General features: G+C 33.3%; 1 protein-coding gene across 1 annotated transcript; it reads right to left on the minus strand.

Moving 5' to 3' along the window:
• Window positions 1-10,859: 10,859 nt before the first annotated feature.
• Window positions 10,860-13,787, minus strand: LOC127801264 (uncharacterized). The gene is made up of 4 exons (XM_052336206.1): window positions 13,731-13,787; window positions 13,040-13,509; window positions 12,660-12,845; window positions 10,860-11,307 (listed from the first exon to the last, which is right to left on the minus strand). The coding sequence occupies exons 2-4, from the start codon at window positions 13,487-13,489 to the stop codon at window positions 11,020-11,022; spliced, it is 924 nt and encodes a 307-aa protein (XP_052192166.1). The 5' UTR covers window positions 13,490-13,509; window positions 13,731-13,787; the 3' UTR covers window positions 10,860-11,019.
• Between the last annotated feature and the right edge of the window lie 2,801 nt (window positions 13,788-16,588).

The following is a 16,588-nucleotide window of genomic DNA, read 5'->3' on the forward strand; positions in this document are numbered from 1 at the left end:
AGATGAACTTAATCACAATCGAATCGAATTTGATAATTGAGATAAATGCCAATCACAATCAAATTTGACATCCTAATTATAATCAAATTTGAAGTCATAATCATAATCAAATTAGGAGTCCTAATCTCAAATAAATTTGTAATATGGGTCACAATTATAACAAACTTCACCTTGACACGAAATTCAAATATTAATCTATTCATTTTTTTTTCTAACAAAATCACATAGAATTAATCTTCCTAACAAATATCAAGCAAATCCACACCACGGGGAATACTAATCAAATCCACACAACGGGGAATATCAATCAAATCCACACAATGCTCACTCTAGTGGATATCTTCAACCACACTCAAAGTATAGGCAACAAGATCAACTTCAACATACTTTTATTGACCTTAATGACTCCATATTACCGATGTAAATCTATTTGTGCCAAAATTACACGCATCTTAACCTGTATAATGAAAATCTAATATTTTGATCCAATAATAGAATATCATACTTCAAAGTAGCCATCAAATAACCCCAATCAATATCAAATGGTGGACAAATATAAAATCCAATAGAAAATAAGTCAGAATAGCAAATCTAGGCAGCAAATACGGATAAATCTAAGATGGACAGTTCTGGCGGGTCAGATTTGGTTTGATGGATCAAATATCAAACCAAATCTGAAGTAAATCTAGGTCTTAGCGGGTTAAGTCAGATTTGGACCAAATCTACTGAATCTGGGCAAGATCTAGAGAAGCTTGAGGGTACAATGATGAAGACCACCTACAATCGGAGAAGATGAAGGCAAGGCAATTGACGATGAAGGCAACCGAAAAGAGAAAGTCAACGGTCAATTGGTCGGTCGCGTAAGAGCAATCAATGGTGGAGTCGAGGAAGATGACCAAAGAAGAAGGGATGATGACGTCTATAATGGAGACTAATGATGGCGGTCAATCGGTCGAGGAGTAAAGGTAGCCGATGGAGACGGTGGATAAATGCTAAAGTCAACGGTCAGAGACAATCAACAATGAACAGATGATTGGCTGATGGTCACATACAAGGCAATGATGGACGACGAATGGCAAAAGAAGTTAACGAGGAAGACAAAGCTGAGGGGCCATCGATCAAAGACGATAGCGAGGCCGATGATGGGAGAAAAGCCAATGGTCAAGAGGCTGGAAGGCTAATGGTGGTCAATGGGAGAGAAAATAAATCAATCAATGACTATCGCGAGAGGATGTCACAGTGGTCAACAATGCACATTGAGGCAAATGGCAGTCAATGGCTATGAAGCAAAGGTGGTTGCCAGCGACAACGATGAAGGTAGTGACGGTGGTGGCAGCAATAGCAAGGAAACCCTAGGAGAAAATGATAAAGAACTACAGATCCGACAAAGATCTGCCAAGAGATGATTGTTTTATCCAACGGCCCTAATACCAGTTTGTTATGATTTTAGATTGAAAATAAATCACAATCAAACCATCAATTACACAAACGAACACAAAATTTAACTTGAAAAACCCATGTTGAGTTTGTTCTTTAATGTTTTGATGATGATTATTTTATACAAAACTTTAATGTAAGGCATAGTCTATGTTAAGGATGCCTTGAGAATAAACTCAAGGAATTATTCTCAAGGAAACTTTAGATGTTATGTTCTCATAGGCTTATTAATATGTCTTATATATGTGAAAATTATTTTATCCTTTAGGATATGTTAAATTCTCATATCTCTTAAGGAGATATTGAGATTGATTGTAACACTCCGTTTTTCCCGAAGCGTGCGTTAACCCAAGATTTCAGAAATATATTTTGTTTTCAACATATACTCAACATAAATCAAATCCCGATAATCCCAATTCACCTTCTCAGCATATCAAACTTAATAATTAATATGCTAAGACAGGTGACATCATCATAAATGCAAAAGCAATATCGAAACCTCAAATGGTACATAACTACAAACACTTAATTTATAACATTGAAATCGCACCATTGTTTTACATCATAACCTTAAAACATAATACATAGAGTCTCGTCTCTCAGAAATAACAACTAAACACCTCAAACATAATCAAAAGATATGCTAAAGATCTAATGTGTAAGATAACGGCTACATCTCGAAAATCTCATTTCCTTTGGCACCGCTGCTTTCACCTGGAACGTTTGAATATTCCAGAGACATAGTCTAAATTAGATACTGAATCATCTAAGTGAGAGATCAAAATATTTTCATAAATATATGTAAGACCATGAACAATCTGACATATGCCGACATGTCCCAGCCTAAGAAAATCTCATACAATGCTTAACCCGTATCCCAGGAAAAGAGCAATCTCTCTGAAGGCAACACGACCACATTAACACATTGGCATAACACAATCCTAGCTTAAGAGGGGCAACATCAACGTATCTCTCTGACATCTTGAGAACAATCGTTACCACTCCCGACACAAGAGGGTCAACATCAACGCAGGAACCCGACTCACTACAATCACGTTAGAGATTACGTTCCAACTCAAAAGCATCCTGGAGACACTATCCATGTCCAACACAAATGCCAATGCCATAACCACAACATGCATAATTTAAAACCAACATTTTCATGTACACAATTTAAAGCATAAAATTCAATGTACATGTAAATAACCACTTTGAATGAACCATCTATATGCAAACAACCTATCACAAGTCAAATCATTTATATAAACAAATCAAGTTTTGATAGTAAACTTCTCACGATAAATAGAGTTACAAGGCGAACACTCACCTTAAATGTAATTCAAAATGTCTTAAAATTCGAGCTCAACCTCGACTCTAGTGTCAAGCTTTTAAATGCTAAATTTCAAGCCCCAACACGTTCCCTGAGTTTTAAATAAATTTTTAAAATTTTTCAAAAATTTTCTACTATTTTTCCCTTTCTCTTTCCTTTTCTTTTTCTTCATCTCCTTTTTCTCTTCTCATCCTCTTTCTTTTTTCTCCCTACCTTCTGCCCCTTGTGCCTAAGCCTATTTATACCTTGTCTTAAACTTAGGCTCCACGCATATACACATATATTATATGCAGCATCCTTGGCTATTAAGCACCTTGGCCACCACTCTAATTTATATATATTATATTATATTTCTTATGGAATCCTTGCCCACCCTGCACACACTCACACATGTATATATACGTATAATTTATATAATATACTATGCATAATATATATATAATTTATTAAAATCATAAAAATTATGTATAAATCCCTCAATTAAATTCTTAATCCCACTTTAGACATTGCATAATTACAATTATATCCTCAAATATCAATTTCATTTGGATTAAAATACTGAAATTTCAAAATTAATAACTCAAAGTCATTCAATAAGTACGTTTTTGCCCTGGTGTCCTCACAGGACTATCGTTTCATCTTATAACTTCAGGGTTAATCCTTACATAAAATTGGAGCTCCTTTAGAGTTCCATTGACTTTCTGAAAGTCCCTTACAACCATTTAATTTTTTCAGGCTAAATCACAACTGTACCAAAAACTGTCTCTGATTTAATTTCTTTCGGTGTTATAAATCTCACCTCGAGATGTTCGTTGCTGACATACCTTTTTCTTTAGACATCTAAACTCTAGGGTGCCCCTTACAGTTGATTCAGCTACTTATTTTTACTATCAAGCCAATTTTTAGTATTTTAATCTCTCTTAAATTATGTGGAAGCCTTATACCGAAATAAGGTATTACATTGATAATCTTAGGAGTAATAGCTTTAATATGTTTTATTGTGATTAAGATTGTTTTATGTCTTATCTATCAATATGCTTAATATAATAATAGGTTGTTAAAAGATTTCAAGGAATATTCTAAATATCCATATTGCATAAGTATTTTATAGATCTTATGGTGTTTATGGTTCTTAAGGTAAACTTAAGATTATGCTTGGTGTCCTAAGTGATCAACATTTATGTTATGATTCAAAGAGTGTGGGTCACATCAAGTTTTTGTTGTAAATGATCATATACTCATAAGATGGTTCTTGAGTATTTTAATTCAATGATCTTAGATTGCCTATTTGATATTTGATATCAAATTCCTAAAGTTCTCAAGTTCTGAAATTCCATGGAAGAACTCTTGAAGAACTTATAAAGATGAATACGTGTTTCTTGATAAGTAAAATCATTCAAGTATTTGAAAGATTCTAAATGTTGAATGTTTCCCAAGCAATACATTCAAATGTTGCTTGTCTAAGTCTATGAATCATGTTTAGGTTCAATGCATTTGAGTAATAAAATTCTATCTTTCAAAAATTACTTAAAATAGGCATTAGTAGCAGTGTTGTTAAAATCGTGAGTTTATGAGTCACTAGGTATAAAAGCGAGTCAACTTACTTGTAGGATCGATTTTGTGGAAGAATCACAACAACTCGAGTTTAGGGCATAAAGTCGACAAACTTGAACCGAGTTTATTGACTTCACGTTTAGCCCAATTTCCAGGTCAGAGACGAAAATATTTTCATCTCTAACTGACATATATATATATATATATATAAAACACTGCTTGGTATCTTTTCTTCTTCTACAAACCCTAATCGGCTGCTATTGTTCATGGGTTCACCTAAACAACTACTCTGTTTCTTTATTTGGTGGTGCTTATTGCATGCAATTGCTCTATCATCGCTCTGTTTCTTCTTTTTGTGATTGCTCTATCACTGTTCTAAATCTTCTTCATTCGTGCAATTGCTCTATCACTGCGACAAGCCTCAAAGGTATGTGAGTCGCGACTTGTGAGTGACTATATTTTTTTGTTTAGTCCAATTGTTGTGTGCATGCTGTGCTAAGTTATGTGTTGCGTCCAAAGTACGATTGTTGTGTGTGTGTTGTTTTGAGTGAGTGAGTGATACATATATATTTTATGTATTTTTGGGTGCATATTATGTGCATTTGTGCTTATATTATGTATTTTTGGGTGCATATATATTATGTATTTTGTGCTTGTAATGACATACTGTAGAAGTTTAACAATATTTGTTGTTTTTATGAGCTAGTATTTTTATTTATATTTAAGAACAATATTTGTTGATGATGATGGTAATATTTATTGTTTGGAATTTTGATTATGGATGGATGAATAATGAATTGATGATAAATGATAGATTTAATATTTAGAAATTTCATATTATTAGTATTTTTTAAATTGATAGATTAAGTAATTTTGAAATAGATACATGTGTTTCATTTATAATAAGGATTAGTCATTATAAACATATGTTTACATAAATTAAAGGGTATTTTTAAGTATCCATAAAATCTTTTGATTTTACGATCCGATTTTATGGACCCTCTTACGATCTCTCTTAAAATCTCGATTTTAATAACCTTGATTAGTAGTATTTGTGTATGATGGCTTAGAACTTATAGAATATATATCATATATGCCTTGTTCATCTTATATATATATATATATATGTGTGTGTGTGTTTTTGTAAATAAAATTTCATGATGCTCAAACTAGCGCATCTTGGTGTTATATGTTGAGCCTTGTTGTTGAGTAACATATATTGTTCTCAATGTTTTTGATATCCTCTGTAGGTTTTGTATCAATTAAATAACAAGTAAATTACTTGACTTATGTTTCATGTGTATATATATGTGAATGAATAGTTATTTAGGTAATGGTATTTCTATGGAATATATTGTGTGCTAAGAAGAATAATTTTTCTTTAATCAAGAAATAAATATTTTTAGTTGAGAAACATATATTGTTCTCAACTTATTATCAAAGTCATATCCTTTAAAAATATTTCTTATCTTCTAAAGCTTTCTATGTAACCAAGTGAATGTGATTGGAAAGTTAGTTTTAACCAATTTTCATAAACATCACTTGTGTTTTATAAATTTGAGCTTAATGTTTATAATATTTAGATGTTAATGTTGTTGACAAAATTGTTTTAACAATGGTATTCAAAACAATATATTAAAGATATTTTTTATAGAGTTTCAATCGAGTATATCAAACCCTTAAGCAAGTAAGGCTTGAATCCACTCGAGTAATCTTCTTTTGTAATCGAGTGAATGTTTATTTATACTCGAGTAATCTTCTTTTGTAATCAAGTGAATATATATTATAATTTATGGGTCATCGTTTACTCGAGTGATTGAATTTTGTACTCAAGTAATTATTCTCTTATAATCGAGTATCTATTGTAAGTTTCAGCTAGATCAAAAATAATCAAGTGATCAAGTTTATAGCCGAGTATTATTCTCATAAAATCAAGTACTTTTCATTAGTAATTGACTAAAAGTTGATACATAATCGACTATATTTTAGTGACAATCAAATATTTTATTCATGTGTCTGCAAGCTTTGTGCAAACAAAAATAATTGAGTGTTTGTTAAAAATAATTGAGTGCAGTCAAAAAATATTCGATTACAAACTATGTTTACTCTAGTAAGGAACAAAAATAATCAAATAAGGAACAAAAATAATTGAGTAATGTTATGTTGAAGCTAAAAATTATAGTTGTTAAACTAGCTGACATCTGAAAAAGTGTCAGATTCAATTCTATCCATTACAAAAAAGGTTTTCAAAACATTTTTTGAGCATAAATTAAATATCTAACAATTGAGATCAAATAGAATGGAATATATCTTAATTATCTTTCAAGTTTCATCCATTGGACAAAAAGCTAAAGGTTATGAGGCAAAAGGCTATAAAAGGCATATGGGCTTTGAGAAGAAAAGGATGTTGAGCTTCTTCTACAATCATTTTCAAGCAAAGTGCCCTCAAAGCACTCATCTTATTTCAAGAAAAAAAAAAAAAAAAGAAGGTGTGTGTTTTTATCTTCATCTCTCTTTTCTTTGTGAGAAGCTAATTTTATTATTCATCTTCAATCTTTTAAGAGGTTCTCAAAGTGTTTTAAATTGTAAACTTCTTTTATTTTGTTGTGATTAGTGATTGATCTCTCAAAAAGCACAATGTAAGAAGTTTGAGCTATTCCTTGTAAAAGTTGTTTGTTTTAGTTATTGCTGAGCCATGGAAAAATAGAGATTTTTACCTACCTAATCCTACAAAGGTTATAGTAGATTGTTAAAATCCTTGGTGAAAAACCAAAGAAGTGGAGTAAGCTGGTTGAGCCGAACTACTATAAATTTCTTTGTGTGTTACATTGTTAATTTCTTTTTGTTTTACCAAGTTTAAATTCTACTTTTAGCAAGTGTTATCTTTCAACAAATTTGTTATCAATTTTAATACTCTCCGCAAGAGCATTCTAAAACTTTAAAATGATCAATCTTTTTGTGTTGAATTTATTTTACACTTATCATTTTTTTTGTTAAAGTTATATTTAAAGCATTAGTGTCATATTTTGAAAAAGTTCAAATTGTTTTATTCAAAAATTCTTTAAAATTAAGAAAAAAATTTGAAAACCTAATTCACCCTTCTTGGGTGTCTATTTTTTTTTACAACCCAAATCGAAAAAAATTCCATAGGTAAAACTAAAAAAATATCACTGTGATGATATTGGTATAATAATAGTGATATAATTACAATTAATTCTAGGGTATTAAATACCTCTTTATAAACCTAAAACTCATATGTAAATATACACAAAAAATTATATATTGATCGAAATATAAGCTAAGAGGGTAAATTTTTAATTAAGATAAATTTCAATCATAATTGAATTTGATATTTTAATCATAGTCAAATTCAAAGTCCTAATCATGATCGAATTAGAAATTCCAATCTCAAAATAATTTGAATTATGAGTCACAATTATAATAAATCACTTTACAAACTATAAATAGAGTAGATTAGATAGGGTAAATTTAGCATACACTCATTGAACTTTAAAAATGTAACTACTTATTCACTGAACTTTGCTTAACATCAACCATCCATCACTCGTTACATTTTGCAAGCGAAAAATGCCTATGTGGCTAATGAAATCCAAGAAAATTTAACAAACACTCATTGAACTTTAAAAATGTAATTATTTACTCACTGAACTTTACTCAACGTCAACCATCCATCACCCATTACATCACCGTCTGATTTTGCAAACGAAAAATATTCACGTGACTAACGAAATCCAAAGTGGCCCAATCAAATCCTTATTTTCAGCCAACTTAACAGCACCCCATATCTCTCTATCTCTCTCTCTCTCTCTCTCTCTCTTTCTCTCTCTCTCTCTCCCCTTCCCTTATTCTAGTAGCAACGAGGCGACGACGAGGTGCTGTGAGGCGGGGCACCAGGCGGTGGCAGCGAAAAAGTCATATCTCTCTCTCTTTCCAATAGCAACGAGTGGCGCGCGACAAATGAGGTGGAAAGGCAGTGGCGACAAGAAGTTTGGTGACAACTGCCACTACTTATAAAGCTGAGTTAATCGAAAATAAGAATTTAATTAGGCCACTTCGAATTCCGTTAGTCACGTGGGCATTTTTTGTTTACAAAATCAGATGGGGATGTAATATGTGATGGATTGTTGATGTTGAACAAAATTCAATAAGTAAGTAGTTATATTTTTAAAGTTCAGTGAGTGTTTGTTAATTTTTTTAAAATTTCGTTAGTCACGTGAACATTTTCTATTTGCAAGATATAATAAGTGATGAATGATTAATGATAAGCAAAATTTAGTGAATAAGTAGCAATAATTCAAAATTCAATAAATAAATAATTATATTTTTAAAATTCAATAAGTATACATTAAGTTTACTTAAATTAAATATATTTAAAGTATGAATCGCTTTTCAATTAACTTGAGACATGCCGACGGTCGGCGTTTGAGATCCGAACGCCTCTCATCCAACTGGGGCTTACGGCCTGAATTCGGTGGGCCCTCCTCCTGGGCAGCAAAGTCCGGCCCAAACACCGTGCATGCCAATTGGAATTGGTGTTTGAATCTTTTGGTCGTTCACTCACTCACTTTGGTTTTCTCTCTCTCTCTCTCTCTCTCTCTCTCTCTCTCTCTCTCTCTCTCTCTCTCTCTATTCTTATTACCATCTCATTACCAATTAGATAACTTACCTAATTTTTAATTCCCATCTCTCTCTCTCTCATGTAATGAGTACCCAATATAAAATTTTAAATGTAACGTCATTCAACACAAAAGAAGAATCAACCTTATATCTATATATATATATAATTATATATGAAATAAAAAAAAAATTATAAGAAATGCTCTAGTCCTAAGAAGAAGAAAGATCCTATACCTAACACTGTAACGGCTTATTTTGTTGTTTTAAATAAACAATCACTCTTCTTTCCAACAACTTATTACAACACCGCCAATATTCAAACCCATTTATATTATATTCACTTGTCTTAAATCTCTCAATATTCTTCTTGGCTTGCCCACAGCAGGGTCATGCCAGCGACACAAAGCAAGCACCCACTAGAGGCAGATGTGACCATGGCAGAGCGACCCAAATCACTGACAAGTGATCAAATGCAAGAGCTTCACCGCTCATGTTCCCACTCCAGCTCGGTAATTTCTCTTCTCCATTGCAATTCCACTACTTAATTACAGTCGTCAATTTTGTATTCGAAGATGGCAACTCCCCGGGAGGGGAAACGAAGGAGAAGCTGGCCGGGCATCGCCACAAGAATGGCAAAGAAGATGACATCAAGGATGGGGAGAATTGATCGATGCATGTCCTGTATTTGGTTCCCCTCTGCAACTGCTTTACCAACTTGCATTAACTTATTGAGTTGATCTCGGCATGTTCCAACTAGTGCAGTTTTCCAGGCGTTTTCTTCGGTTAATTCAACACAACTCTAAGAGGGCGTTTGGTACGGGAGAAGTTTTTAAATTTCTGTGATTCATAATTTTTGGAAATGTTCTTGAAAATATTTTATTCCCAAGATTTATGCAATTTTATATTTGAATAAATTTAATCATTCTCATAAATGTTGAGTATTCTTTTATAAGAATTTTACATTCCTATGTTTAGTTTAAATGTAACATTCTTAAAAATTCACGTTCTTTTTTCAAAATTATCCTTATTTAATTTTTTATTTAAAAATAATAAATTTCTTTTACTATATAAAATATTGAGACCCACAATATCTTTAAAAAATAAAAAAAATATTATTTTTTTACACATTATGTATATATATGCATGTATATATATACATAATATATATGTTTATATGAATATCTACTTCAATATATATAATATTTTATAATAAATAATATAAATATATTATAATATATTTTTATATTTAATATATAATATATTTGTATGAAATTATAAAAGGGTAAGGGGTGTTTTAGTCTTTTTTTATATGTTAAAAACATTTCCAAGTTCAGATTCTCAACCCCTCATGGTAATCTTTTTGTAAGAAAGTTGCTTAAAAATCATTTCCAAAAATCCTATTTCCTCTTTTTATAAAAAAGTTATATCAAACATGGAAATACAAATTTCCAACCTAACATTCCAAGAATGTTAAAATTTCTCCTGTACCAAACGCCCCCTTAATTCTACAATACTAATAAATTTCAAATATGTAGCACATACATCACATTTGCAGCACAAAGAATGCAGTCTGTTAAGAGATCCAATTAAGTGAATTAATTATATAACCATATGGTAAACCAATACAGAACAGAAATTGTTACAACTTCGCAGAGGTTACAAGAACAAGTTAAAACTCATGCAGAATGCCAGGAACATAATCTTCATTAGACAAGCTGCAACATCAAGCACGAAGAGCAACCCCTTGTATTCGAAAATGGATTTACGCTCTACCGTGAACAATGCTATACGGCACTGAGCCAGAGATGCTTAGGATGTTAGGAACCGTACAACCACCAAATATGCATTGCATTTCATGGAAGTCTAACAATCTACCAACAAACCCTAAGTATGTACCACATAACCAACAAATAGGCATCTCACTACTTTAATGGAAGTCGGATATTTGTAACCATCAAACACTATATATGTATGTACTCCATAATAGAAAGGAGAGTAAATGAATTTGATGGTATCTCATAACTTCCACTTTATTAAAAGGACATATAATATACTTATCATTAACTGTAGACACAAGAGTCAGTCAGATGGAGATGCTTGCCCAGATGGTTTCCCTTTAGAGTGACTCCACACATGATTCGCCTGTAAAACTTGGGCTTAACTAGCTTTCCCAAGACGTAGGCTCTTGACCTGATTTCAAGAGTCAGATTAAGTGGCACTGATATGCTCTTGAGGTGATCTCTAGCTGCACTAAGAAGCGGAACTCCCCCATATAATGGCACCTGACTCCCGGAAACCACAGTGACAACTGCGTGCCCGCTCTTCCTTGTCACATAGAACTTCTTCATCTAATTCAAGAAGGTAAAGGAACCGGATCAACATCAGCATCAACCACCAGAAAATGAGCATTGGGGAGAAGACAATAAATAGAACCAAAGCGTAGGAGCAATACATTTAATTAGCATGTCCCTAGCCTCTGGGGCAAGAACAATAACGAATAAATGTGTAATCAAAGATCGAACATTTGTGTTGAAGTTGAGTTTTTGACACAATGGACAATACAAGATCACGGCAGGATGCAACAAGCACATCAAGCATAAATACGGACAAATGTGGACAACAGGACATGTAAAACACGTGACAGATCAAGAACACATCAATACATTAAACATATTTTAGCATATGAAAATAGAAACCTCATCTTCATTTTTCAATTACAAGGACATTTATATTTTACATTTTACATATTAGGAAAAAAACAGTGAAAACAATAATTCCTTGTTTGCTATATATAGAAACTTGAACCACAATGACCATTTTGCCAAGACAAAATTAATGTTCTCTTCCACGACACTTACCGTGTTAGATACTGCATGTAACAGCCATGCAGTCCACAAACACAACATTTAGAATTTTCCTAAATTTCATACCGAAATAGCAAACCAATTAATGGTTTATAACCCTCCTTGAACGGAGTCATTAACATGCTAATCCCACAAGATGCACCCTCCATCCAATTCTTGATGATCTTTCATATTTCCCATCATGTACCCCCTTCTGATATATAATAAATTAAATTACAGGCGGACCATCAAATTCAATCATAATATTGGAATTAAATTCAAGGCTGCAAGACAAGAAGTCCCTTTTTAAATTCCCAAATCTTTACCTATCAAAAAGAAACAAACTTTGCCCATCCCACATTGGCCAAGAGCGAGGACCAACTCAAGTCTGCACAGAGTGTCTGGACTCTCTCCCGGTCAATAATGGCCTAAAAAAGAAAGCTTGGTGAGCCAACTCTCCGTGTTTACATGGTCTCTACTTAGGCCAGCCATTACCGATTGGGCCTTCCCTTTCCCAAAATCTATTTATTTGTACCTATTAGAACCCACATCCCCGTATAAAGCCAGCCATGTAAGCTGCAGTCAAGTTGGCCCCACCTGAGCCTCGAAAAAATAACATACAAATGAATCTGTATTCAGCAGCTCTTTGGCAGAACCACACTCACCAATGCCATATACCCTGACATCATAAGGACCACCATTTTGCCAGTTTCATAGCAAAAAAGGGCTGAAACCAAGTACTAATTAACACACAGCTCAGCTGCCACATTTCAAAATGAGAATGCATCCATCAATAGGAACCCAATACTGAAAATGGAATGGTAGCAAAGATTTGGAATGGGAAATGGACTACTAACTTGTCCAGAAGCCAGCCTGAGCTGGTAATAGAAAAGCTCAAATGGAGTAGACGTTACGTGCACGCCGAAGAAAGTTGCGGGGTTCCTGTAGAAGATCCTGACCGTCGAATTCAGGCTCAGCATGTCGGTCGGAACCCCCGTCTGATCAATGCCCGCCTGAAGGTTGAAGCTGTGGAACACCATGCTCTGCAACACAGGCAACCGAAACTCAATTACACTTTTGAAATTTTACCCAATAATAAATTAATAAAATGGGATCAATTAGTCGCCTCCGAGTCAATGCACTCGGTGTGAGCTGAGTTCACTCGGCCTCTTTGACTGAAAGCAGACCGAGTCAACGCAGTGAGTCGGCCCGGATGAGAACCGAATCGGGAACAAACCGTGACGAAGATTTTCGGTTTGTAAGGAGCACTGGCAGCCCACAGAATCAAAGAGAAGATGGTGAACAGAACCACGAACGCGAGGACGAAGCAGGCCGCGTAGAACCGCATGGCGTGGCCGCCGGAGCCCCGGGAGTCGTTGTCGTCGTCATCGCTGTCGTCATCGCCGGCGCGGGGGTGGCGGCGGTGGAGCCTCTTCCAGGCGGCGGGGTTCTTGAGGGAGGCAGAAAGGCGGGAGGTGGAGGACTCGCGGGAATGGTGAATGGGGGAGCAGTGGTAGGGGTGGGGCGGAGAGGCGAAGGGGCTTGAGCCGTAGTATGACATCTTCTCGACATCGTGCTGCGACGGGCTCTGCACGTAGTAGAGCGGACGGCGAGGCGAGCGCGGAGGCGACGAGGCGTCCAGGCTCGTCACCTCAGAGTCCGATTTCGCATGCATAGTCCCCGCCATAACCAGTAACCACTACCAACCTACAGAGAGAGAGAGAGAGAGAGAGATTAGGGCATCGAAGAGAGAGAAGAAGAACTGAGGGGGGTCTGAAAAGGAAGTGACAGCAAAGCGAAAGGGAAATGGATGAGTCAGTGGGTGGGTGTGATAAATGGTTTTTGAATGGCGAGAGAGGAGAGGGGGGGTTTGTTTTGCAATTCGGGGTTTCCGAGGAGAAGGAAGGAGGCGGGCTCTCATCTCTCACCGGTGCCCTCTGTGCGTGGTCTTCACGCCTTCCGCCGTGCTCCTTTCTCCTCTCTCCTCGCTCTTCGCAAGTTTGTTTTTCTTTCACTAATTAATTAATAAATAGCAACCTGTTTTCTTTCAATCTGTCGTCCGCACGCTGTCCCTCTTCACGTATCAAATTTAAATGCACTCGTCTGGCAACTCTCACATTCTTTCTGAGGGGCTGATTGGCTTACTTTTAAATTATGATAGTTTACTACTAGTTTTAGATTTTTTTTCATTTTTTATTTTAAGAAAATGTTTTGTTAACTTTTGTTTAACTACATTTAATCTATTTTATTTTTAATACTTTTATTAATTCATAGAAATATTTTAAAATATAATATATTTATTACTAATTAATAAAAGTATTAAAATATTAAAAATAAAGCACATTAAATATACTTTTTACTAAATATACTTTAGTTTGTACTTGTTAAAGTTATAATCTTTTTTATATAATTAATAAGTTTATAATTGTTATATTGATAGCGTCGTCGAATAACATAATAATTATTTGATACAGATAATTTAAAAGAGGGGATGTGAGCCCCATGGGAAAGCTGAAGCTCAACATATCCCCTTGTTAGTCCGCATCGAGTAACATATCAACTCTATTAATAAGTTATTTATAAAAAAATAAAAATAATAACTTTTAAATAAAATTATTAGAACAGCTAACAAACCACATCTTAGAAGATGTTTCCTTGGTTTAAATTAAGGAAGTTTATATGTTTTCAATCATTTTGTTGCAAATTGTAGATTTTAAAGAAGGTATTGGCAAAAAAATAACAAAAAACTTAAGCTCTTTTAAGAGTTTATAAACTCCTTTCAACCAAAGAAGACGTTTGAGTCAAACGCCCTTTTATGTAACCTTACATCAAAAGATTTAGAAGTTTAAGGCCTAAAACATAGTAAAATTGCTTATAATAAAGAATTAATAATGATTCGTGTGTTTCTTTAGTAAGGATCGCCCAATTTTTTATTTACATATTCATTTAATAAATGCTCAAAATGTATTTTATGTCTATATACTTCAAATATCATCCTCCTTATTTAAGTTAAATTATTGTATAATGCATATGAATAAGGTGTTTAAATGTTTTCATATTTTTTTGGATAAATTATATGAAACTCTCCTACACTTAGGGTCATGTGTAATTTATCTCATGTGCTTTCAATTATATAAAAAAAAAAAAAAAACCTTACACTTTCAAAATATTACAATCAGTCACAATTTGTTAAAATTTTACATAATTTTGTGCAATTTATTGGTTAACTAATACAAAATTATGTATTTCTTTTATATACTGAAATTTTGTATGTAAAATTTTATATTTTGTATGTAGATTATTGTACAAAATTAAGTAAAATTTTAACAAATTGTGATTGATTGCAACATTTTGAAAATATAAGGAATTTTTTTTATGCAATCGGAAGCACATAAAATAAGTTACACATAACCCTAAATGTAAGAGAATTCGATATAATTTACCTTTTTTTTACATGCTATGCCACTGCCCTTGTGGTTTTGAAATTCCTTTTAGCTTCGTTAGAATAACACCTCCTCAAGCCTCCCTTGGGAATGTTTAGATTTACTATCTTCCAAAGATCTGGGGGCATGATTTGTAAGACTTTGGAAGTTAAATTATAACAAGAAAATATATTAAATCTTCATCTTATTACGTAATGTTAGTTATATGAATTTTTATAATCATATCTAATTAAACCAAACCACAAAAATGGTTTGAACTAAATCAAGCTATGAACTGTAAAAATATATATATAATTTTGTATATGTTTCAATATGAAATCAAAATAAATAATAATAATAATAATAATAATAATAATAATAATAATATAGTAATAATTGTTGTGTTCAAATTTAAAATAGGTGTAAGAGAAAGAAGCCTAAAAAAGGAAATCTACAAGGCTTTTCCAATAAAATTGTCTCTAGGAAACTGTCTCGAAGGCCTTTCTCAAGTACTTACAGGAGATTCTTCTTGAGATCTCTTCTAAGTCTAAAAATGTGTCAAACCTACCTTCTATGTCTTTGTCTAAAAATTTAAAACAAATGATCCAAAAGACGTAAATGCTCATTCACCTGTCAATTTCAGTCTCTATAAATAAGTGATTATTTCTTCGATCGAGTTAAGACACAAATTCTACTCAAACTATAATCTTTTTTAGTTTTCCTATACTTATCAAAAGATTAACTTAAATATTGAAAGGCCCTCGGAAGAGGCACCTCATACCCCTATCTACTTCATTTTTCACAAATCTCGATGAGTAGAAGTTCAAGATGGATATTTTCCCATAGTTACAAATTACACCTGACCATTTGAAATTTAAAATAATTGTAAAAATTACCCTTGAAGCTTGAAAAAATACAATAAATACATTTAAGGTTTAATGTTATATTATAAGTTTTCTATTCCTATTAATTAAACTGTTAAACTTTATGAAAATAATCAAATTACTCTTACATATGTAAAACATTTTTCTCTTTCTTCTCCCTTATTTCTATTTCTCTCTTACCTCCCTTTCATGGCTACAAACTTCATCATCGATCTCCCTTCATCATTGACCCGTTCACTACCATCACTCGACATCATCTTTCCTTAAATTTCTTCCCTTCAATCTCTCTCAGTTTCTCTTAGTGTGGTGAAACCTAGATTTCTTCTTTTCTTTTACTTATTTTTCTTCTTCTCTCTCACTTTCTTTTCCAAACTCAAATTTGAATTTGAGATGAAGGTAGGCAATGAATATAGATAGGTTCACCGCATGCCAACACGAAACTCACTAGGGCCATTGTTGGCCGATGATGAACCCAATGGA

This window comes from Diospyros lotus, chromosome 5 (genome assembly GCF_014633365.1).
Source record: "Diospyros lotus cultivar Yz01 chromosome 5, ASM1463336v1, whole genome shotgun sequence".
In the NCBI taxonomy this organism is placed as follows: domain Eukaryota; kingdom Viridiplantae; phylum Streptophyta; class Magnoliopsida; order Ericales; family Ebenaceae; genus Diospyros; species Diospyros lotus.

What these genes read in the sequence shown, in the direction of transcription:
- LOC127801264 (XM_052336206.1), bottom strand. Translation starts at nt 13,489, where the DNA reads ATGGCGGGGACTATGCATGCGAAATCGGACTCTGAGGTGACGAGCCTG. An exon ending in AACCGAAAATCTTCGTCACG is followed by an intron (nt 12,846 to 13,039) that starts GTTTGTTCCCGA and finishes CCTGTGTTGCAG; the next exon opens with AGCATGGTGTTCCACAGCTT. An exon ending in TCAGGCTGGCTTCTGGACAA is followed by an intron (nt 11,308 to 12,659) that starts GTTAGTAGTCCA and finishes TTCTTGAATTAG; the next exon opens with ATGAAGAAGTTCTATGTGAC.